Source organism: Rhea pennata, chromosome 16, assembly GCF_028389875.1.
Source record: "Rhea pennata isolate bPtePen1 chromosome 16, bPtePen1.pri, whole genome shotgun sequence".
Taxonomy (NCBI): domain Eukaryota; kingdom Metazoa; phylum Chordata; class Aves; order Rheiformes; family Rheidae; genus Rhea; species Rhea pennata.
Genome location: NC_084678.1, coordinates 14,514,686 through 14,540,076, shown reverse-complemented (window position 1 = coordinate 14,540,076; position 25,391 = coordinate 14,514,686). Strand labels below are relative to the sequence as shown.

At 46.9% G+C, this 25,391-nt stretch overlaps 1 protein-coding gene across 4 annotated transcripts in view; it reads right to left on the bottom strand.

Annotated features, from left to right (window-relative positions):
* Positions 1-633: 633 nt before the first annotated feature.
* CDH4 (cadherin 4) overlaps positions 634-25,391 on the bottom strand; it is a 452,425-nt gene continuing 427,667 nt past the window's right edge. For all 4 annotated transcript variants that reach the window (XM_062588916.1, XM_062588917.1, XM_062588919.1 and 1 more), the window contains 7 exons: positions 20,592-20,845; positions 16,713-16,855; positions 11,695-11,928; positions 10,287-10,520; positions 5,244-5,383; positions 3,921-4,085; positions 634-2,569 (listed from right to left, as the gene is read on the bottom strand). In XM_062588916.1, the coding sequence (XP_062444900.1) occupies positions 2,363-2,569; positions 3,921-4,085; positions 5,244-5,383; positions 10,287-10,520; positions 11,695-11,928; positions 16,713-16,855; positions 20,592-20,845 (1,377 nt within the window). In that variant the 3' untranslated portion in view covers positions 634-2,362. The remainder of the gene's footprint in view (positions 2,570-3,920; positions 4,086-5,243; positions 5,384-10,286; positions 10,521-11,694; positions 11,929-16,712; positions 16,856-20,591; positions 20,846-25,391) is intronic.

The window sequence follows — 25,391 nt, the reverse complement described above, 5'->3', positions numbered from 1 at the left end:
CCCCGAGCCCACGGGGCGCAGCCTTCTCCTGAGTCAACGATGAGGTTGCAATGAGAGACACCAAACGTGGACGTGCATTCAGCAGCCACAAACACTACGGGCATTTTTGTTAGTCACTACTCGGTCGCGGCCGGGCGGCTTCTGCGGAGCTCTGTCGCCCACGGCGTTGGAGAAACGCAAGGGAAAGACTCCAGCGAGGACGAGGGCCAAGAGCAGCCGGGAGAGGCGCAGCCCAGAGCGGGGCGCCGCGGCGAGGTGCCCGGCAGGAGCCCGCTGACCTGTGCAGCGCGCACGGGAGGGGACCCCGAGGGCGACCGGGCTCCCCGCGACGGAACGAACATCTGGGAAGGCGTCGGGCGCGGGCGGCTGGCGGGGCCGGCGCCTCCGGGCAGCGCCTCGGCTTGCTGCTGCCGCCGGACTCACCTCCGCCTGCCCAGGCCCCGCCGCCGCTTGCTGCTTTCCTCGAGAAACCCGGGGCAGCATGTGTCGGACAACCCGACCCGTGGACCGCCCGCCCGAGACGCGGCGACGGAGCGCGCGCTCGGCAATCAATGATATACCAGCAACGTCGGAGACCCCTCGGGCAGACTTTTACCACATTCCACTTCATACAAGACACATTTCAAATGCTCATTCATTTACAGAAATTGCATTTTATAGAAAATATGATACAATGAAATATAAAATGCACCAGGAGCATTTCAAAAATCTATAGGGACGCTCTTGCAGCCTAGTAGACCCTCTTCAACAACGTCCATTCGCGACCACAAGCTCGCTTGCTCTCACTCGCGCTCTCTCGCGTGCATGCGCTCCCTGGCCCCCCGCCCCCCCCTTTAACTCGTAGCATTCGACTTGAGAATTAATCAAGATATCAAAAAAGCGTGATTATCCCCTGGATAATCACCTTCCAATACTGTGCACATTCTTGGATTTAAATGAAAATATATCTAAGCACTTTTACAATTTTTAGCGAACCCACTGCAAAATCATCTGCAGAATATAAAACACAGGTAATCCAAGATTTCATAGCACATTAATTAAGTGGCTCATAATCCATTAAATGTGGTTTATATTACACATCCATGCAGTCTAAATCATTTTACAAACATTAGACATAAATCCACTAGTCCAAATCAGTAAAGGAAAAATGTAATAGAAAAAGCTAATAACTATTTGTTATTGGTTAAACTGACCCTACATATAAACTAGGTAGTATGCTACCATTTATAATACTGATGTTGAATTATGCCTGGATGCTGCAAAACCTCTTGCTGACTTGGCAACGTTGGAGCGCATCAACCACAAGACACTAACAGGCGCCCGTCGCAGTTCTTCTCCACGAGGAGCGTTCACGGCGGGCAGCGGCGCACCGGGGACGTGCCAGGCGCTCACGGGCGGCAGCACGGGATCAGACCGTGCGGCAGCGCAGGGCAAAAGCGGGGGCTTCCCGGGGCGCCGGCCGCCGTCGCGGAGCCTCCGCTCGGGAGGGTCCACGGGTCGCTCGGGCGGCTGCGGCCGGCGCCGGCCGCGGGCAGCGGCCGCCTCGGCGCTCCGGCCCCGCGCGGAGCCCCCCGGCCGCGATTTCGCATCTCGCGACGCTGAATTATGTACAACGTGGCGGCTAAGTTCACCACCCGCTTAGGCTTCGAGATGGCTGTTGAGATTTCGACTCGAAACATCCTCCCCTCCCGCCACCCCCCCCGTCCTCTTCACCCCGAAATGAGACACCCCTTAAAGAAAAAAAAAAAAAATGGGGGGGGGGGGGAAGAAAAGACAAAAAAGAACCAATCTCCACAGTTCCTTTTTGTTAACGCCTTCCCAGCTAGAGCTGGCTGAGGGTCACAGGGAGTGCTGCCCAGGATGGTTGTATGCTTGTTTTCATCACTCCTGAGATTGAAGGGAATCTGATACATGCACCAAAAGGCACTTTCAAATATATATATATATATATTTTAAAAACAGTGCTTCTGTTCTAAGAAATTCAAGTTAAGACAGAGTGCCTTTCACTCTCTTTAGTCATAAAGCAGATAAACGAGCAATATCCCAGCTGACATTAAAAAGAAAGGGAGGGGAAAAATGCAGCAGACAAGTGTTCATGCGAGACAGCTCAATATTCTAAAAAAAAAAAAAAAAAAAAGAAAGAAAAAAAAGGAAAAAAGAAAAGAAACCTCCTAAATCACCACTAAAAATAACAATACAGTCAGCAGGGGATATTAATTAAAAAAGCTGCCACATCTGTACAGTTCCTGCTTCTGCATCGGTTCTTTTTGTTAATGTTGTCATCCGTGGGGTGTTTTTTTTCTTTTTAATCGTTTCTTCTTCTTCTTCTTCTTCTTTTTTTTTTTAATAATGTGAGGTCAGTCTAATCTTCCTCGCCTCCCCCGTACATGTCCGCCAGCTTCTTGAAGCGGGGGCCCCAGTCGTTAAGGTAGTCGTAGTCCTGGTCCCCGGAGCTGGAGGAGTTGAGGGAGCTGACGGAGCCGGCGGTGGAGCCGCTGCCCTCGTAGTCGAACACCAGCAGCGAGTCGTAGGGGGGGGCCGTGGGGTCGTTGTCGGCCGCCCGCAGGCCCTGGGGGGGCAAACGCACCGCGTGAGCATCGCCGGGTTTCGTTTCGGCTGGCGAGGGCCCCGCGGCGCCGCTCGCTAGCCGCGCAGCTCGGCACCGGGCAGGGCGAACAGCGCTATTCCTCCTCCACCAGCTACCCTATCGTTACTCTCAGTAGTTATTTTGATTCCTTCGGGGGGGGGGGGGGAAACCCAAACTGCTCCTATTTTCTCTTATTTAGTGCAGACTCGGGGTGGGAAGCGCTAGCCAGCGTGCTCGGGGGCAGCCAGCGCTGCTGCTCCCGGCGCGCCACGCAGCGCTCCCGGGAGCCCACGGAAACGGCCCCGGGGCACGGAGAAATCGAGCTCCAGCCTTAGAAAGCGCCTAGTGGAACCGACCTGCAACGAAGCAAAACGAGGAGCACTCCCACTTCCAGAAAGCACCGTCCTGCCGCGGGCGCCGCAGCCGGTTTTACGGCAGGGAGCAGCAGCGTGTGTAAGGGGGGGTTTCCGTGTGCACGCCCGCACGGGTGCGTGTGCGCGTGTGCACGGAGGAAGCACCAGAGCAAAGGAAGGAATTTTAATGATGAAAATGAGAAAAAGCACAGCAGGAAATTGATGTAATGATAGAATTAAATTGCTACAACGTTTATTCTTCTGACTTAGGAAATGGATAGTGTGTTTTGTCTCAGAGGAAATAATGCATTGACTGGTTTGCAACCACACAATCACTCATTTTAAAACTAAAAAAATGAGGTAAGAAATACTAAATGGATAGGTATATGTAAGAGAAAAAAAAAAAGGTAAGGAACAGTAATGTAACGTAAAATAAAGACACTCTGCAATCTGAGAAGAATCTGTCTGTTCTGCAAATCTTTGAGGTTTTAGACCAATTAGAGCTTCCGAGGAAGACACAGACTGGTGAAATAATTACAAGCCCAGGAGCCACAAATGGCACCTCTGGCCTTAGCAAACCATCCAGCTGCCTCGCCACGGCCTCCCCATCCGTAAGAAATTCCTCCTTTGTCCGCATCTGTCCTGCTGACAGCAACCGCAATTCTCACAGCTATGGAAGTGAGAGTGGGATCAGGTTAGACAGTCAGGACGCCAAAAAGGATGGTGCTTGAGGTACCTACAAATCAGAAATATCAGGCTTTTTATTTGCACTTAGGCTTTTTATGGAGCTGGTGCCTTTAGGAGGCCAAGCCTTGCTTCCTTTGCTCATGCAGAGTGCTCCACTGGCTTTGGTCACACCTGGTGTGGGCAGGTGGCATCGCTTGGTCCATAATGCACATCACTGGAAAATGTTGCCTAGCTGATGCTAGCAGGCTGCTGTGGCTTTAAAGATGTAGCACAAGACACCCCCAAGAACGTACCTCGTTAATGAAGTCACCAATATCCCCAGGATGCGGGATTACTGGTCTTATCGGATACTGCGGTTCGGCACCAATAGGTCTCTCATCTACCCTTCTGATGCCAGGTGCCTTGTTCAGCACATGATCCATGGTCTCTGGCTGTTGAAGCTGGCTTAAATCGTAATCCTGTGACAAATGGAAAGGTGTAGAATGAAACCAAGAGCTTTCTATGCAGATCATCTACTCACTCTGCTTCAACGGAAAGAGAACTTGAGGGGGTCTAATCCTTTTTCAGCTGAAGTTCAACACCAAATCTCATGCCCCTAGCTCTAGCACTTCCAACTAGCTAAATTATAGATAAAACTGATCTCTGAGTAACTCATAAAATTGACCTCCTCAGAGTGTATCTTAAAATGTAAGTTAAATCAAATAGTTCAGTGCTCTTCCAATATTTAAGATGGTGTCCAAATCTTTGGGATCATATATGGGCTTTGGTTTGTGTGTGCATGGATACGTGCATAGCATTTTGATCAAACACAAAATTTAAAGATACAATATTCATAGACATATTGCTGTAATTACATTTGTACAGAAGTAAAAGCATTAAAATGTGTATTGCATTTATATGTGCAGGGTTTTTTCCAAGTAATTCTGTTTTTTCTGCACGGGAAAAATCCCCAAAGAATAGGTTTCTATCATGCAATGGGAACCAGGTAATATTTCATTAAAAATGTATTCATGTAGGTAATGGTGTTTTGCTGCTCTTCCTTTGCTGTTATTTTTAACGAATCCTTCCTAAAATATTTAAGCCTACAGCGTAGTTGCCTGAAACCAGATACTTCAGCTAGTTTGAATGTTTATAACAGTACTTTGTTCTTCTGGTAAAACTATTCCTGTGCTTAGATGAGGATGATTTGAATCTCCAAGAGCAATATTTATAAGTAACTTGTCAGTGAGAAGGAAAAAAAAAAGGGAGAGAAAGAAATGCTAGGTGCAAGGTGGCTGGGCGCAGCCCGGCGCCGCGCGGACGCGGCTCCCGGGAAAGCGAGTCACGGCCCCGGCCGCCGCCGGCCGACTCGCGACAGCAGCGGCACGGCCTCCTGGCGCGGTCCGGCTGCCGTGCAGCACGTCCCAGCTGCCTGCTGGGCCACCAGGACCTAGGCTAGCTTGCGCCGGGGTCCACGCCACGCTGCTGCCGGGGCACAAACAGGGGCAAACGCAACGCTTTGCACGCGCATCCGCGGAACAAACGCGGCTTCTGCCTTTCGCCGAGAACGGGTGCTACGGCCGCTCCTCGGCCCGCGCCGCGGAGCCGGTGCCGGTGCCGGCCGCGGCCCGTCTCACCTGGTCCTCCTCCCCGCCTCCTTCCTCGTCGTACTTGAGAATGTTGTCGCGGACGTCGTCCTCGGGGTCGATGAGGAGCTGCTTCGTGTGGCGCTCCTTCTCCCGGCGCTTCATCCACACCACGAAGAGCAGGACCATGGCTGCAGCGGAGAGCAGGCGGCATCAGCCCGGGGCTGGGGGCGCGAGGCCGCGCCGCGCTCGGTCGCGGGGCCCCGCTTCCCCTCCGGGCAGGGCTGCTGCCCCTGCGCCACGGCCGCATTGGTGCTACCTCCCGCAGGGGCAGCAAACACCACTTTTACAGTGATAGTCCCATTTTATGAAGGCAAAACTTACACCGCCGTGACAGGTGAACAACGTTGCGAACAACCTCCCATGCAATAAACCCCTGCACGTGTCAGCATGTGCATTCCAGCTAAACAAACCTGCAATAAACCACCTATCATGTAACCATTAGCACAGATTACAGACCACAGAGAGTTTGGGGAAGAAACTTCACCAGCTGCTATTGAGAGGAATAAAATTTTACCCTATTGCATGTTCTAATTTACAAGGGAGAGATCAGTGAAGGCTGCAACTGGCATGACAAGCCTCCGCTACAAACAAGTCTTTAAGATCCATCATGAACTTTGATTGAGCTGATGTTTACCAGAAATAAAACACACAATCAAAGGCAAAGCAAACAGAAAGTGTGAAAATGGAAGTTTTCTGAAAGCATTTGATCTAGATCTTGAATTCCTATGAGGGGCACAAGAAAAACGGAGAGGAAAGAGAGCTGCAGAGTGGCGAAGCAGCAGATACAGACAGATGACCACGACCTTCGTGGGCGTGCAGGCATGCCTTGCCAGCACGACACAACGCTGGCCGTGCAGCTGGCGAGCCCTTGCCATGGTAATCATTTGCTCAGTTGTGTGCAGTTTGTTAAGGAAGTCTGGTTTGGGGAGGCTGGGGAACGCTAGGTCACCTAATCCGATTTGGACTCGTTTCTGTTCTTTTTTTTTGGTGAGGGAGGCTTTCACAAAGCACATTAGCCAAGACATTAGCGTATGCATTTGGCCATTTACTTGCAAAGCAGATCTAAGATCATTTGAAATCCTTTCAGGGAGCAGCGGGAACTCTGCAGGCAAAGGAGTGCAAACCTGGTAACGGGCAGCAAGCTCCTGCAGGCACCAGCATTCACCCGCCAGGCCCTGGCTGAGCCCTCACAGCCCAGTAACAGGGAGGGATTAACAGTTCCTGAATGACAGGCAAGTTTTCCGCACTTAAACAACTTCACCCAAGGGGAATGCGGGCTCCCAGCTCCACAACTTGGTTTGCCAAGGGCTGCATCCCCGGGGCTGTGCACTCCCTGTGCCTTGCTCTGGGAATGTGAGAGTGTCTCCATTAACGCAAAGCAACTAGACCTTGTCTTCTTCAAGAAACCTGCTAATATGCTGGGTTTTGTTCTCATACGCAATAGCTGCACAAAATGCAAGCAGGCAAGAATGAGATGAAGCCTGGGCAGTTAATGGCGTCACATCTCCTGGTGTCTGCTCCCTCCTCCTTTCTCCGGGCGAGCCCCACATGAAGCGGTGCTTCAGTGTGCTCATGGCCACGAGGCTGGCCATCTGCAGGAGAGGTGAGAGATGGATGCCCAGTGGAGACGGGAATCCAGCTTCATTAAACTGCATTCACCCTCTTAACACTCCCTCTCATCTCAGTTAACCACGTCAGACCAGCAGAGCCACCTCAACCGCCTCTGGTGGGATGCAGCCCTCAAACTCTCTTTGCATTTCTTAGCTGCAGAAGGAGAACAAGGAGCTGCTGTTTTCCCACCACCTCACGCTTCTCTGGGATTTTCTTCCCCTTTGCCTCTTCATGGACCCTAAGCATCGCTTTACTGAGAGGGAGAAGAGACAAGCTCTGTGTCCTTCCTCCAGCTCCCAAGTGTTCATCCCCAAACAGGATTCAGTGGAGTGCAGGGAAGAGAACTGGACAGCTAATTACTACCATCAAGTGCCAGCTGGCTGCCATCCCTGCCTGCTCGCTAACAGAATTGTTTTCGGGTAGTTCAGCACTCTTTAATGCTTATCCCAGGTCTATTCAAGAGAGAGAGAAAAGACAAGGAAAGAAAATGTAACTCTTATCTGCAATATAAAACCTCAGCTATTTAGCAGACTATTGAAGTCCTTTTCTCGTCTTTGCTTTTCAAGTCGCTCACAACAAGATACCTGCCTAGCCCACAAAGACAATATTATAATGGTTACCAGGGTTTATTTTTTCTTTCTTTTTTTTAATGCTACTTTTTTTCATGCACTTGTGGAAAAAACTGTGCCATTAACGCCTTTACAGCTACCTTGAAAAAAAAGACCTTCAAAGTGTCAATAGTGGATGTAGTGCATTCTCCTTCCTTTATTCACTCTGCAGAATGGGAAGTGCTATTACTGCTGTTAGACCCATTTTCACTCTGCATGTAGTTTTTCTTGAAATCTATTGTCTTCACCCTTCACAATTTTTTATTGCGTTGCTCTTCTTCCAAGTGTGCTATTTGTGTGGCTAATACATCAGGTAGGAGGAAGAAAAAAACTTTTGAGCAAAGGTAAAGACAGAAACTTTCTTCACCTGAGCAACCTCAGATCTGTCTCCTTGCTTCTTCTTCCTTTTAAAGCCATCAAACTTTGACCTGCTGACTCCGAAATGGACATATAAAGCAAAAAATACATCTGCCTTTTCCAGGCTATTGTTCAGAGGTCACCAAATAAAATAGATATCAAGGCGGCAAAACACCAGAAGGATGTAACTGAAAACTCTGCTCATCACAAATTACATTTTTCATCACTGACATAGTGCTTTGCAGCTCTTGAAGATAAAAAAAAGTCAATTAGAATTACAATGAATGTAAAAATAAGCTTTTGTAATAAAAACCATAATTTAAAATGGGATGATGTATCTGAAAATGAAAAGAGGAATCTCTTAAATCAAATGTCCTTCAGCTGAAGTTAATTTCGGTCAATAGGAGTTTCAACTGTTTAAATCATATTTTAGCACTGGATTTATACGACAGCAGCAAAAAGAAATCTTGTGTTTTATTGCCTCTGCTGCTTCCGGTGCAAACTTTTACTAGGCCCTCCTTCTTCTTTCTTGAATCCAACATGAGGACCTAACGTCAGACACAAGAGTAAAAACACTGCAGAACATCAGTGTGCCGATGCGATGCCCCGGCAGAAGCACCCTTCAGAAGCACGTTTCTGTGTGGTGGGCCTTGCAAATGCCGTTTCTTTTTTCTGGACGTGCCACTGAAGTACCTGCATTCGTAACAAATGCTCATGCTGAAGGGAATGGCCTAAAATCCAATGAGGGACAGCAAACGTGCACGTGTGCGGGAGCGTCTCCGTGCCTGCTCGGATGGCTGGACGAGTAGCTGCCTCCAAGCTCCTGCCTGGTTGCTCCCACTCCGGACAGACCCTAGTAAATTATCTGTACAACCGTACATCGCATCCCTGGCCCAGGAAGGTAGCTGTTTGCCCAGAGATGACCCAGTCCCTTAATGCACCGTATCATACCCACATTAGGTGACATTTGTAGCATATGTTGCATTGTCTGCTCTCCGCCTCAACACGCTGAGTGTAAATATTAAATGTGATTTAGCACCATCACTCCCATTAGCTTTAATGGGAGCCCCACGGTTTCATCCTGCGTTGCCTGATGAATATTTACCTCATTGTTCATTTCAGCGCTCGTTTTTATCTATCCCTACTGTGCTAACTCCTGCTTGAAGTTATAATGATATCATTTTTATTTTTAAATGTGTACACACTTGGTTGGTGGCGATGCTCATGAAAGCCCAGGATGGTTGCTGGAAGGAGGGGGCTGGCTCGGTGGGGAGCCAGGGAGCCCTGTCGTACCATGACCCTCGGGTGCTCTCCTCCCACCGCCTGCAGACCTCCCTGGCCACCTGGAGCTGGCTGCAGACCTGTCCTGCAGGCATGGGCAGCTGTGCTCTGAGCCTGAGATTCCTCTAGGTCTGGAAGACCATGAGTTTTTTTTTTTTTTTTTTTTTTTTTTTAATCTTGCAATTTTACAAACAATGGGAATAATTATCATTCTTCTTTTCTTTTGTATTGGACAACCAGAAAACTACATCTACACACTGATTTTGGCAGGGACTAGCCTGAATCTAATAACCAGTGCATTGAGAACCTGTGTGTCTGTCCACAGCCATCCAGGGACAGACAGCCGCCCAAGAGCCACTGGGGAGTCTGCTGCTGGTTGGCCAAAGGATTTTGGCCAAGTCATTTAAGTTTTTCCTGCAAAACATGGAGGATTATATCACACTCACTATGTCGCCAAGATACTGTCGGGTGCAATGAACATTTCTACATGTTCTAAAACTACACGAAACCTTAGAAAGAAGAGCCTTACGCAGACACAAAGTGATCTAGCTCCCTTTGCCCATGTTGCCGTGAAAGGATGTTCAAACGCTGATGTGTGAATCGCCACCAGCAGCCCAAAGCTCATGGCTCTGCCCTTTGCATGAAGCTTGTGTGGCTCTTGAAAAACACAGCATATGGGAAAGGGATTAGGAGAAATAGGATGGAAAATGGGAGTCCACACTCTCACATTACTGCTAAAAATGTAGCAGTATTTCCAGAAAAAAATGACCTTAGGGACTTTCGGGACAACTTGGCATGCAAGTGGCATCACATCTCGGCACTAAGAAGTCATACCTTTTCCTACAAAGCAATCCACAATTACAGCACCAAGTGGGTTTCTGAGGTAGGGTCTCTGAGCCACTGTGTGACAGATTTTGCTTCCAAGTTGTTACTGCTCATTTTCCTTGGTGTCATGATGAGCAAGTTAAAGAAAAGAGTGGTAACTCAAGCTGCAGTACTGGAATTATGGCTGATTTTCCTGCCAGCGGTACCATTCCTCAGCCAAACCACCACTCAAGAGTGTGCTTTGGTGGCCGGGCAAACCGAGAGAAGAATCAGCCTGGCAGCTTTGCGTTTTGAACAGCCCGATTCTGACTTGACATCTCCAAACAGTGTCACCTCCTGTGGTACTTACTGAGTAAAATAATGATGCATATCAAGATGGCTATGATGGCACCCGTGCCCAGTCCAGCTGCAGCGACCGCCCCAATGGTGGTACAGTCTCCATTCTCATCACAGGGGCACACCTTCACTTTAATTACGGATGTGTTGTACAGTGGGGGGTTTCCTGAGTCCGTCACGATGATTGGGACATCATAGACGCCAGCTTCCAGGTACATGATTCGTAAACTAAGCTGGGCGTAATCGCCTGGAGAGACCAAGACAGACAGACAGGTGACAGACACTCTGCTAGAGTCCTACACCATACCTGCAGCATTCCTTCGCCTTACCAGGTGGCTGAATCCTAAAGAAGAAGCTATCAACACCACACCCCAGCAGTCCAGCTTCAGACATCACCTCTAACGTTTTGGTCAACAATTAGCCCATGCTTTTCAAAATAATGTGTTTTTATTGCCACACTGATCTAGCCTGACCGCATTGCAAATCAGTCGCCAGTTGAATGCATTTAAAATGTGATGACAAGCAAATATGGAGGCATGGATGATAGTGCTGAAATAAGCTGGACTGTCAGGAAGCAATGGCTGCATCCCAACACCACGCCAGGTTGGGGCTGCACCCAGACATGGCACAGGCTCCCAGCTCAGCCACCCTCCCACCTTGGGACTGGCTGTGAAGCCCATCTCCTGCTAAGGACCTGCTCCACCATGTATTCCTTCTCGGCTTCCCATTGCTGTAGATCCTGCGGATAGGGGAGCTGAGGGACTGGCAGTGCAAGGACTGAGCCTCTGAAGGGCAAGAGCATGAGCTGCCCTGCATGCTGGTCTGGCAGGGAGTGTCAGACCGGAGCGAGACAGACCGGCTTTGCAGGCAAAGCCAGCAGCTCAGGCTTCAGGACACTTCCAATCCTCTGCTGAAACTACCAATAAGAGGACCAATTAGGGCCAATTGTGGTTGCATGCTGTGATATAAAAATCCTTCACATACTGGTAATCATCTTCACACTTACCTAGCCCTCCTGGTTCCATGGTAAATTAAAAGGCTGCCTTTATGCAATTATGGTCAGAGAAATGAACATTGATCCTGATTGTGGCTTATGACAATTACATTGGAACATAAGGAAGACTGATAATAGCTTTTTTCCCCTTGGCCATTATGGATGATTTATACTCTGTTCAGTCCTGATAACTGTTCATAATTATGAACTGCATTAAAAAAAGCCAAGTGCCAAGGCTCTTAGAGTTATGCTGCAGGTCTGATACAAATCATTTCTGATTAACTATCTTGTCTATAATGTCAGCCATAATGTGCTTAAAAAATACAAATCAGATAAAAAAGTAGGAAAGTTTGGAAGTTTGAAACCACACGTGGTCTCATTAGCGAATCAGAGACCAAACGTCCTCAGGATTGCCTGCCCCATTTACCATTTAGCCGCGTTATGGTCCAGTTCTTCCTCACCGCAGATGGCACACTTGGCAGCTCGAAGACAAAGGGCCCGACGTTTGGATCGATGTCAGCATCTGCGGCTGTTATGTTGATGACATTCAGGTTTGGCTTTTCACAGATCTGTGCCTCCTTTGGCAGGAGCTCAGGAGCGTTATCGTTGATGTCGATTAGGTAGATCTGCAGAGTGCCAGTGCCGCTTGCCGGGGGGATACCTGAATGAGAAGAGGCAGAGATGAACCACGACTGATGAGCATCACTCAAGAAACAGCAGGCGTGACAACACCGTGTACCAGTCCCCTGCCTCTATGTCTTCTAATTTCAGTAAACTAGGATTCTCTCCCTCTCTCCTTAGACTTTATTAGGGACAAACTGCATTTTCATAGTCCCTTGCTTTAACAGGTAGTATTAAAACTGCCCCAAAGCTCATGCTGTTTCTGCTTTCTGTTCCTGCAGAAAGTGGAGGTTGAATTCCGCAGATTTGTAGCCTACAGCAATGTCTTTAGTCAAACTCTAGAAACACAAGGAGGAGACACTGGGCTCTTAGTTCCAAATTTCGTAAGTGCTGTTTTGCAGAGAAAAAAACATCAGCTGAAAGAGGAAGGAGGCATGGGGGGGGGGGGAAGTGTAATCCATTGCTCAGTATTTATTATAGCACTTGCAAGCCAGTTTTCAGATTTGTGGACTACTGTGTTGCTTCAGAGAAAGTCTAGTCTGTAGCCCATCTGACAGTCACTCCTTGCTTTAGTGGTGAAAGATCCTTATTTGAATCCTATGGTATGAGCTAACCATCACAAAACATGCTGTGCTACCATTTAAGTCATGGCAGCAACAGTATGTCTCAATACGCGTTTCTTCATTCACTCGATATTCGGCTCCGTTGGCAGGGATGCTGCGGCACTGCACGGCACGGAGGTCTTGGCCCTCCAACCCTTTCTCATGAACAGTCACAGCTGGCTGACTAATGACCAATTGCACAAACCAATGCCCTTACTAGCATGCTGAACTGCCTTCCCAGAAAGGCCACAGTATTTTTAATTTCTATCCCCACACAAACATTTGGCAGCTCTGCTCCTGGTCTGCACACCACCTACTTTCTCAGATGACCTTGCTTCAGTGGTTCTTTTTAAGTTTATATTTTCCATTCTGGCTTTTTCTTCCAGTGCTGAATATAAAGCAACGAAAACCATTCCCTCACTAGATGTTCAAATGGTACTTCTACTTACATGGGCTTTCCTTCCTATAGTCTTTTTTCATATCTGTTGTCCAAGGGAGCCCCAAAAATTCTGAAGGAGACCTGAAAAATCCTTCTTTCATGATTCCTATGTAACTCCTCAATCATTGATTTCATCCTTTCATCTAGTAAGCACTGGTTGGTCTCCCTCTAAAATAATGTCTTTGATCAGCCTTGAAAATTTCTGAAGAGAAAGACAATCCATCAGGGTACTGAGGATGAACATGGAAACAGGCTTATGGGACAAAGCAAAGTGATTTTCCTGTTTTTTGTTACCTATCTTCTAGAATGAATGCAGGGCCCACACTTTTCTGTAACCTCCGAGATAGGTTAAATGTGAACTAGCAACCCTGAGAGGCTCTAACTCAGATATGACTGAAATAACTTGCAATTGCTGTATTTACAAATGCTGCTTTGTGCAGATATTTGGGTATTGTTGTACTTAGTTCTTTGTGCTCCTGAGTGCAGTTCTGGGGCAGTGTCAGGAGAAATGAAAATTAAATACATTTTAAATGGCCAAGTAATACAAACCATGAAATGTTTCAAATCATTTCAGCTGTCCTGTGAGATAATAAAGCCATAGACAGAGCAGATATTGAAGGATCCTGCCAAGGATCCTCAGACAAGGATGCTCAAGAGGTGTGAACTGACATAGCACCACTGATCCCTGTTGAGAAGTTGGTCCATTGCCTGAAATTATGATTGAAATAGTAATAAGAGTATTCCAAAGGCACAAGAAAGATATAATTGCTATATACACATTTAACTGCTGTATAGTGCATCATCACTTTTTTCACAAGATCTCAGCATTTTCAAGGGCTCCTTGCAACAAGGTTTCATGTTCAGCTGCAAACAGGAGTCGCTCCTGTTCTGCTTAAGCAGAAAGAAATGCCTAACTTGGACCACTGCTCTGACAAATAGTGGCAGGAGTTAAGTAAACTCTGCCTGTGGCTGACATGCAACTCCTTTTTCACTGCGTACCTGCAGAATGAAAAGGCATCACCCCAAAGGCCAGATAAGAGTAGGGAGGAGTGAAAAGGCGACTCAAACCAGGAGGCTGTGAGCAGAGGCACTGATGCAGCCAGGTCTCCTATGGCATCGTGCCCCAGATGCCCACAGCGACTCTCCGACGCAGAGGCAGGGCATGACCCTGTTCCCTGCAGTAACACAGTCTCCTCTACTCAGTTCCCTGATTTCATGAAACCTGTTGAAATGTAATATATTTGAAATCTCAGCTTCTCTGAGAGATTGGTTGAACCCTTCTGAAGGGTTCAGACACTATCAGCCTCCATACTTGCGTAGACACAGTGTGATCCAGGAGCCTCACTCTCCTATGAAAGCAGGCAAAAAATACTCTGTGGATTAGAATTCCTTTTTCTTCCCCTGCTGCACTGCAGCCAAGCTTTTTCTTCTTATGTGAACATCTCTACATCGTAATGCATGGAATGAAAGAGAGAACGTCCAAAAGAGTTTTTAGCAGACCAGCTTTTATCATATACTGAAAATAGCAAAAAGAATCTAAGGAAACAAGATGTTGCTTCTTCTTCCAGAAAGAAAGAAAAAAGAAAAACCCAAACCCCCAGCCCAAAGCCTTGCTTTGATGAATATGTGATGATGGAGAAGCTGGAAATTGGGATAAATGTGAAAGGAGACTATTAGCCTAGATGAAACTTTAGCTGATATCCTAAGCACTCTAGACAGAATTTTAAATAAGGTGTTGCTTCATGTGCATTCTAATGGCTGCAGTGTACCAGTGATAGATTAATTTTTCAAAATAAAGAGATTTTTCTAGGTCTTCACTTTCTGAGCTGCTGAATGATGGATGTGGAGGCAGCGATGCATTGCAGCATCAGCACCAAGGATAAAGAAAGGGGTTAATCCAAAATCACGTCGTACTATGAACCCTGGATTGCAAAAAGTCAGATGGTGAGTATGGGTCTGATAGGTTCAAGCTCTACCACAGCTTTTGTGTGAAGCCTTGGCCAGCTCATTTGATTCGTTTTGCCCTGGAGTGCTTGTAGATGAATGCTACCAGATGTTCTTGGGGCTGTTTAGGAATCCACTGCCCCGGCTGCCTGCTCTACCCTGCCAGGAGAGCTGTTGCTTCTCTTGAGCGGGGCGAGGCATGTGTCCACACCACCATATCCGATCAGTTTATGTTGCTTCAGCGGCAGTGACTGAGAGAGCCCAAGGCCACCACACTAGGTGTGAAACTAGAATAGGCAGCCTCTGACTGTCACAGGGCTCAGGTCCCTCTCGGAGAACAGCTTTCTTGCTGACCTGTTGAGATCCAGCATCTAGACTTCTACAAGGCTTGACCCTCGGAGCCCACATTTCCGTCAGGTGGCTGGGTTGTTATTACCCTTCCCATTACTACCTTTACAAATGGCCTCTGCCCTAGCTTCAGTGAGGCATCATGCCCCTGCGTGCCTGCTTTCCCTGGGGGAACAGCTCTGCAGCCAGGTCCCAGACAGGAAGCTTAAGGTAGGCGCATGCAGGAGGCACAGGCTGTGCAACTCCCTTGACCCTACCATTGATGGCAGGAAGGAAGGAAGGAAATTTGCTCTTTGGTACTGTTACTTGGCATCAAAACTCTCCCATGAGTTTGTCTTGTCCCTGTGAATCAAGATGCAATGACAGAGCCAAAGCCTGAAGGAAGAGGAAGTTTTCATTAGCTCTGTAAGCACCACTGTATCTACTTACACGTGCACAGCACCCTTCAGCTGGAGGGATGACAAGGCCTGACACAGAAACTGTCCTGAAAGCACCTACAGAGGATCAGCAATATATTGAGGTGCTCACAGCCAAGCCTAGACATCACCTGGTTGCTGAAGCACGGCTCAAGTTTGTGTACCAGCTTATGTGAGCATCCTTCGGGGGGGAGGGAAGGGTGGGAGAGGGGAAGGGGGCCACTTCTCTTGCTCAGGGAGTCTGCCGAGCCCTCCACAGAGGCTCTTCCGACTGAAGGAACTGACAAGTAACCTAACAGGGTGGCCACATCCAGGCATGGATTTTTAACAGCGTCATCAGCTCTTACTAATCAGAATTAGGAAGAGAGATCCAGGACAGTAGCAATGGATTTTTTGCCCTTGATCACGATCAGTGCTAAGGTTCACAGGGCTAATTTGACCAAAAGTGCTCTGCGATCTTTAATGATTATGGAAGAGTAAGCCTTAACATGACATCTCAGTGAGAAGATCCATACCAGCCTCAGAGACTTCAGTAATAATGCACCCCAGCATCCAGATGCTCAGATGATGGTTGGACATTTCAGAAATGAAAATGGACAGAGAGGGATTAGCTCTGATGACAGACAGACAGACGCCTCTCATGAAAGCAGAACAGTTCAATGGATTGGTTTATTTTTAATATCCTCCTTCCATCCCCTGCAATTATTTCTGATTTCCTGATGGAAGGCTTCCTGAATGCTCTCATCAGTGCATTTGGGACGATGACCAGGACTGGTGTTATTGGCAGCACTTGGAGATCACACCCTTTTGCTATTTTTTTAAGTTCAGGCTACACTGCTACACTGAACTCCCCAAATCGATTTTCCATTTGCCCTCCCTTCCCCTTAATAACACTCTTCGTATACTGTGCACATTTAATTTACTCTGGCAATTTCCCGTCCCCCTTTCACATTTTTGACCATAAAAAACTGGGAAAAAGATAACTTATACTGACAACTCTGTCAGGGCATCATTTCTCTTAATGCATCACATTAGAGTCTTATTGAAGCATGAACAATGTGAAGCCTGGGCTCACCGTTGTCAGCCGCCAAGAATGTGGCCTCGTAGACATTATTCTTAATGTAGTCTGACTCTCGATCAAGGACAGCAGCAGTAGTGATCTGACCATTTGTGGCATTAATGTTCAGCCAGTTTGCAGGATCTGACAGCTTAGAGTATCTACAGAGAAAGGAAATAAATACATGGCAGTCTTTTCACTGACACATCCTTAATATTGCTTGAAATAAGGTTTTTCTGGACTCCTGACCCATGATTCAAAGGACCTTTGGATAACTGGTTTTGTTGACAAACAAAATACTAATTGAGTAGTTGGTTTTTGACCTCTACAATTATTCAATTTTCCCATTTCTTTTCTTTTGAAGGTTTCTCTTCCCACTAAGTGTCACTTCCCGCTCCTGACAGTGGACATAGCCCGAGGCCTCTGCAGCTAGGGAGCAACGGGATCTGCAATGACCCTGCATTCACATGCCTGAACTGGAGGACAGATCTGCCCCCCTCCTCTCTCTCCCTCAGTGTTACCCTTCCTGAACAGCTCTTGCTCTACAGCCACAGATATCTCTGCTACCCCTCCCTAACAAACAATAGCTCAGGAAATCCCACAGTGAAAGAACGGCAGTCTTTAGACTGTTAAACATCACTTTGGCCAAGTCACCTCTTTTATATTAGGATTGTGCCTTCAGCAGCAAATGCCTTGGTGACACTGTAACAGGAACTCACAGTGCTATTAAGGCATCGACCCAGAGATGAAGCAGTTTTAGATCTGCTCTCCTGCAACATTTTTATATGCTCCTGAATAGCAGCAAGACACCAGCATGAACATGGGAGGTTTGAGGAGCAGCGACAGTGGAGACAGCTGGCTGGGCACGGGATGCGTTAGTTAGCGGTTAGCAGCAAGAGTAGCATGCTGGGCTGTGAGCGTGGCGCACTGGCTGGCAGTGAGCTCCAAGCAGTGACACCGGCTACGAGCAAGAGGAGACACACTCGCAGTCCTTATGTGACTCCAGAGATCTCTGCGTCAGCAAAGTCCACAAGAGCAAAGACAAGTTAGTGGGACCATAGGATGGAGAAATTGGTGGGACCACGGGATGAAGAAGGTTTTGGTGATTCCTGTCCCTGGTTCTTCCTTTGCCATGGACCCTGTATCCTTGGAGCCATGGGTTTTTATCTGTTCTCGGTTTGCCCTTTTTGAAGTTGGAACTAATAGCTCACGGGGGTTTTTCAAATCTTTTCATTACAGCTGTGCCAAAGCCTTAATTACCTGAAATCACTCCTGCCTCCCTGGCTCTAGACTGGCTGGCAGCTTTGAGATGTGAGCACATACCTCGGCAAAGGTTTTGGAAGTCCCTAATGTGCCCTGCTCCGACCAAGAGCCACGTGTTGCGGCACTCTGTTCGTGTCCTACACAGTGAGCTGGAGGAGGTATGGTTTATTTTGGGCAACCCTTTTCCAAATGGTACTAAGCACATTCTGTTTATCTTTCTTGGTTTGTCTTTTCTTGGTCTTACTCTCTTCACTGGTCTTGATTTCCACCTCTCAGCCTCCTAACAGACCCTTATTATCTGCAATTAAGCTGAAAGCTAATAAATGGCCACGCAATAAATTGCTGAAATAAGCAAACCTAAGCTGATTTTATTTCATGGGTATCTGAGACCCTGCTGATTGTTTTATATCACTTTTTGTTTTTTGATATGCAGACAGGAGACAGTCAGGAGTTTGGTGACTATCCCTTTCCAAAAATGGGTTGTTTGAAGCTGAAAATCAAAGTGAAACTGGAGCTGCGTGAATCCATGTGGACAGGACATCAGCAATACAACTGCAAAAGCCCCTGCCAGAGGAAAGAATTACACTTCATGGAGCTAGATTCTTTGGGGTGTTTTCTTTTCTTTTTAATATTACTGTTGATCTCTTGCCCTTTCACTGCTAAATGACCAGAGATTCAGCTTCAAAGCTGGCTTTGTGAATATGTCTGCAGCTAATGAAGATATTTGAGGTGTGACACTGGCCAAGCCAAGCCGTGCCTTGCTGGGAGATGCTTCCACTCCCTTATCTTCTCTTTGTAAAAACTGTATTCCATCAAAGACTATTTAGAGAGAGTCTCTGAAAGCTGTATGCAAGGATATAGCAGCTGGATCCTGTTCTCTGAGAACTGCTTATCATTGATCTGTAAGCTTAACCTTCAGTGTATCATCTTTTTTCCTAACTCAACAATGCCAACTGGGAAGAAAAAACAAAATATCCTTTTGTGTTGTTCACAGACTTCTCTGGGACCCTGACAACACCCCACTGCTTCTTGCAAAGCCGTAGCATAAGGCTGTCCTGACGAAGAGGAGCTAAGAGAGCATTGCACTTGTGTTCAGAAACCAAGTGCTGCTGGATTAAAAAAAATGTCGCTGGGGCTGGAAGCCCTAGAAAAAAAACAGCTCAAGTAATCTGCTGCTCATATTTACAAAAGGTCTTACAATATGCTGTGCATGCACCACGCGATCACAGGAACGGCGCAGCAGAGCCTGTCCTTTGCCCAGAAAAGGCAGCTGTTCGTTCCGGATTACAATCCAACCACCTCCAGATTAGAGGGAGCACAAACTATTCCCTGCAACCAGCATTAGTACAGATGTCAGAGAAAATAAAGCCCCTTCAAAGGCCAGTATTTCACAAAGAAACTAAGCAAAACTGGCTTGTTAGTTAGGATAGGCTCTCTCCTTAAAAGCTGCAGTACCTGTCTAAAGACTACAAGTGAATAAACAGTTATTTCTAGACCAGACAGTTCTGTGCCAGGTGACAGACTTCAAACTCTTCCTGGCATGAAATGTCCCAACTGATTTAAGTTTATGTGGCCTCAGCTGTGGTCGTACAGTACCCTCTCGTTTTGCCAAAAATACAGCACCCCTTATATGGGATAAAACAAACCTCTATGGACAAGAAACAGCTGTGTATTAGCGGGAAATGCGTTTCTCACATGCACAGACAGAGGCTGGAATACTTGTGAAAGCTGCAAATTATGTAAGCTGAATCCCATCCATTGGGAAAGCTGATGTAAGGGACATTGGGTTTGGCAGTGGCTCCAAAAGCAAAGGGCAGAAGGTCAGCACAAACCTAGCTCACTGCAGAGCGGCAAAGGCTGCTCGGGAGCTCGATGCTAACTGGGATTGGTCCGAGACACACCAAGGGCCAATGTCCCGTACGTCGGTATCTGCTTGGGCAATTTTTAACTATACCGCATCCTCAGAACCGTTTAGCAGCTGTTTGTAAACAACCAAGCCCTGTCCCTAACAGGCTGACAGCTAATCTTACAACGCGCTTTTTTAAGACAGGTTGATGCTGGCACTAAATCCTTTGGAAGTAGCACCAAACACAATTAAAACTCTCAGTCATTCCCTCCCGAAATTTGGCCTCTAACTCCTTCTGTGCCTCCATTCCCCTTCTGTAATAAGAAATGACAAAACTGTCCTTTAGTAGTCCTCTGTGTACTGTGTTTGGAGTAGCATAAACTACAGAGGTAGAAGCGTCCTTGACAAGGCAGAGATGAAACACGTAGCACAAGCCAGCCCTGATCTTGGTCTTCATAACAACACAGGGGCCTCTTGCTACTGACTGGTTTAACTGGAATGGAGAAGTCCCTGCCCTCTGCGGGACGGTAAGAGGGGAGCTGCTCGTGCCTGCCTCCGGGAATGCCGCGACTCAGAGCCTGGCTCCCTGCAAGGAGAATCGCAAGGGCCGAGTTTGCAGAGGACTCTGCAAGCATGAGGCGGAGGGTGCAAACATCTGCCAAGCATTTTAGTGGTATCATATCAGACAGTTTACAAATTAGATTTCAGCTGTTTTGCTCCCCATACTTTGACAGCTGAAATCCCCTTCTTGATTGTAAAGGATTTCATTTGGCTGCCTGGTCTCCCACCTTACTGCTTGCTGCATGAAGCGGTCGGGATCCACAGCTGAAAATGTTGTCAGGACTGTCCCCGTAGGCACCCCTTCCTCCAGCCTGATTAACTTGTGGTTCGTTGGGAAATACGGTGCTTCGTTGACATCCATAACTGAAATGGTGACTCCTGCTGTAGACTGGAAGGACATCTGGATTCCGCTCGCCAGTGGAGCTTGGTTTGATACCATCACTGTCAGCATGAAAGCTCTGTTCATCTCATAATCGACTGCCTAAAACAAACAAACAAGCAAGGATAGATCCACGCAGAGAACAAATTCCACCTGCTGGTTGGAAGCTGGAAGATTTAGAAGGCAGATAATATCATTGTCTCATTTCTTTTTGAACTCTGTTCTCTCAAAGGCATGAATCCAAACCAGTTTCATTTTAATTAATAATGCCACAATGGAGTCCCAGTTCTACGAATCTAGCTAGAATTTGGCCCTCCACTATTTAGGAGGTTAAAAAACAAAAATAAAAATTGCAAACATTAGGGAGTATTTGCTCTTGCATTCAATGAACAGAGCCCCTAGAGACTGCTACAAATGCAAGAGGCAGGGCCTGCTAAAAGGAACTGGACAGGTACTTAACAGCGGTATTAGCATTTAGAGCTGCTGACTAAGTAACTGGGTCAGTCTATGTGGCCTCCTGAGCCTGAAGTGTCCTTCATTTTCCTCTCAAGGAAGATTATAAGCAAAGGTTGAGCTGGGAGGAGTGATGCCTGGTTCTGCTAATCAGGTGGCCCTTCTGGTGGGACCTCTAACCCTTTCGTGAGACGCCTGATGTCTTGAGGCTGCCTGTACATTCCTGCAGGTGTGTTTTACTGTTGGGTGGCCACAGATTTCTTCTCTGAACATATAAGACAGTGTGTCTTAGGAGCCAGAGGAGTGAAAAGGCTTAGCTGGCACAACTGACTGAATTGCAGTATAATAATCTCTAAACCATCCCACTAATTATTACGAGGGAAGTTGCTAATCACCTGCCGAGGAGGTGTGAGTTATGCAGGATCACCTCTGCTTGTTACAAAATGCTTTGTTGTAATTTATGAATTTGGGAGTACAACCATTCTCCCTAATACCTTCTCCAGCACTGAATCTGCAGGGCAGACACTCACTGGTGTAAAATGCCATAGTTACGCTGACTTCAGTAGAGCGATACTGATTTACACCAGCTGAAGATCTGGCTCCCATGTTCTGTTTAAAAATCAGTATTGTCAGGAGAGAAATCAAATCATAGGAGGCTACAAGAGAGAAACAAATTTCAGGGGCAAAGGTAAAATAGTGGAATCTCTATTCGATTGAAGTGCAAATGTTCCTAGTGCTAAACGGTTTCCTGACAGGCAGGGCCAACATTTAATAAATAAAAGGAAGCATAAAGATTCCCAGTACGCCCACCAGCACTGACTCATGGACTAAACCGCATTCAGAAAAGATGCATGGTAAAAGTTCTCATTTAAATACTATTCAGGGCCTTGAGACAATTTGACTAATGCATTTCCTGAATTTCTTTCTTGCTCCTCTAATTTATGTTCGTTCATTCATCATTTTTTCTGTGCTGGCCCATTTGCTAACTCTGTGCACAGACAGCCAGGACTGCCTGGGCGGGGAGATTGGGGCAGCATGGGGAGATGGGAAGCTGCTGGGCTCCCTGCCCTGTGCCACAGAGCACCCCGTGACCACACACGTATCCATGAAGACATGGCCTGATGCCAAGGAGTGGGGGTTTTTTATTTTTTGGTTTCTTCCCCCAAGAAGTGTGGAGCTGCTTGGCTTTTTTGTTTCTCTCCTTTGAGCTCCGAAACCAGGGATGCACAAACCTGGTGTCGGGAGCGGGGTCGGGAGGGATTTATTCCAGTAATGCCCCGCCAGCAGGCTGTCCCGGAGGGATCATTACCACGTGGTGAGACCGTGTCCATGACGCTTCCTTCAGTGCCAATCTGCCTCCCTTTCTGCTGCGTCTAGCAGAGTCCCAGTTCACGTGGTGTGTTAAAAAAAAGGGTAAAATCAAGAGCTCATGTCTAACTGAAATGCCTGCTCAACTGTTCCCAACTGGGGCAGCGTTTCCTTGCAGCCAGACGCAGCCCAGTCCTAACCAGACATATTCCACACAATAATAAGCCATTTCTACCAGGACAGTTGACATTTCTGCTCCCTAAAGCTTCCTCCTTCTGAGGAGACCTAAAGCAAGGTAAAGGTGCAAAAAGTACACTGTGTTCTTAGCTCTTCACCCTGCACTCCCACTTCCCATCTCCAGTCATGTCACTGGAAACGCTACATATCGATCAGGTGACAGCAGGAGCAAAAGCTCAGAGAGCTGTTACATTTAGGAGGAGGTGGTGTTGGCATGTTGCCTACTTTTTTATTTCATGTCCAAGAAGCACGTGCATCTGTACAGTTCAGGCCCAGAAAAACTTGTCTCCAGAGACTGCTGTTAAAACCGTGGAGCACGAAGAAGGTGGGCAGTGGGAGGGTTAACGCTGCTGCTGCTGGGAGTCTGCTGCTGCGGTCTGACTGCTGGGATTGCCTCCGCTAATTAATTCAAAGTTAGTTCAGGAATCTATACGCTGCAATAACACAGCCTTTGATTCTGCCTATTATAATTTGCATAGCATAGCAGGTCACGTCTGCCACACAGTGCTGGGACCTGCTGCTGAACCATCTCGGAGATGAGGTCTTCCTCTTTGGGTTTTGCTCCAGCCAAATGAGCAGCACCTTTGCAGCCACCTCTCGTTGGTAGTTCAGTGTCCGAGCTGGCCTAACTGGCTCTGAAACACCTCCTGATCTTCAGACACTGAATGTCCTCCTCTGTCATGAGACTCTTCTACCCAGATTCAGCAGGCTGAAGCTGAGGGCTTGCCACGTGTCCTTCTTTTCTCAAGGTACTTTTAATTAAAGGGAACAAATTTGCCTTATGTTATTGTTGAGGCAAATAATAACAGAAGCTTTCGGAAGCATCTCTATTATAAATTCACAGCTCTGATCCATGCAGAGTTTATAATAACATTTTACTCAGCCAGCTGCCACAGGGTAGCCACTGCTGCTCTCGGAGATTGTCTTGGGACTCTGCTGTGCCTCAGCAGAGTGGGAAGTGACTCTCTCCCCTTGATCAAGGCTTTCTTTGAAGATTAGGGTCTTGCACTGTTATGGAAATGGTATGGAAAACACATGAACAGAAAAAGGAAATGTTACATTTGGATGATCAGACTAGAGTGGCAACTGTAGTTTTGCTGAGAGTGGCTGCAAAACTGCTGCTGTGGCCATCATCTGTATACCAAAGGGCTTCTTGTTTTGGAGGTATTTCTGGCCCTTTCCATCTGCTGACAGAAGGGTGGGATTCTTCAAAAATGCCCTTTTCCGCTCTGGCTTGCTGTAGGCCTATATGTGAACCCCCTTCCTTGCAGCAGTCTCGTATGACTAGCCTCAAGGAACCACACGAAATCCAGTCATGTAGAGGCTGTGAATAAAAGGTTCATTACTTGACTTGATTTGTTATATATGTTTTCAATCACTATTAGGGATCAAACAGGGAGAGGCTGCTTGCACATTGCAAAGTCTGAGCTCTGAATGGCCACCCAGCTTGGTTTGCATACATTCCCCCAACTTTTAAGCATAATCACTTATTAACTGAGAACAAAATATTTCAAAGAAGAAGGTGGAATCCTGAGAGTGTTCCCTTCTTCACCATGAAAATTTAATCACAAGCAATTTCACTCATTCTCCTTGCTGAAAATCTACCAAAAAGCCTCCTGGCTTGATAAGGGTGAGAAATTCTGGGCACCCAAGAGGATCAGGTGAGGTTATATAGTGAAGGCATTCAGTGCAATTTCAGGCTTTAAGCTCAACATGACAAGATAGGATTTTCATATGGTTCTATGCATTGTGAGCACTCTGGGTTACATAGCAATGGGAAGCCAACACCAGCATCAATGGTGTCTTGACAGATCTGCCCTCCTTTTTCCCTGCAAGTTCAGAATAAGGATGGTTCATTATGCAAAAGTCCTTGTGTGGCAGTGATCACGTAAATTCCGTTTTTTACTTTGATGTAGCTTTAAATTACAGTCATGACACTTTAATAGATTAAGAATAAAGTGTCTTCTCTGCTTTTAGTAAAAGTGGTGGCATTTTGATTTCAGATTGGCTGCTGATGTCAAAGAATTGTTTCATTTAACTTTGTTGAATGTTCTCTCTTTAAGCAGAAAGAATACACATATAGATTTGTGTACACTTACATACATGCATGCGCTCATATATATGCGTGTCTAGAACTACAGCTGAACTTGAAGAGGTTTTGTAACGTCACACCAGATAAGCCTGTCAACCATCATTAGAGAGCAATAAAGAGTGATAAATAAAAAGATCTTGCTGAAATATCATCTAGCAGGTAAGATGATGTTTCCCTTAAAGTTTCAACAAAGCAGCATCTGCAGACACACACAGATAGCCTAAGGGCCTGAGAACAGAACGTTCCTACAGGCCTTACCTCTATGGCATTTCACCAATGTCATTTTTCCTAATACCGAGTTGTGTGCATTAAGAATGACTGCAAGTTATCAGCTACAAGGGAGTGAGCTTTTTTTTTCCACAGAGCTTCCTTTAATCACATTGCTCTTTAAACGTTAGTGTTTCATAGTAGTTGATTAAAACTTTTTGTTAGAGAAGGTCAGACTTTCCAAAAGATACAGCCTTTGTTCTTCCCAGCATGTATTACTCTTTTCAGGTGCAGTGCACAGTGCGTGTAGCACACGCTCCTACTGCTCACAGCAGCCTATTCATGATTCCT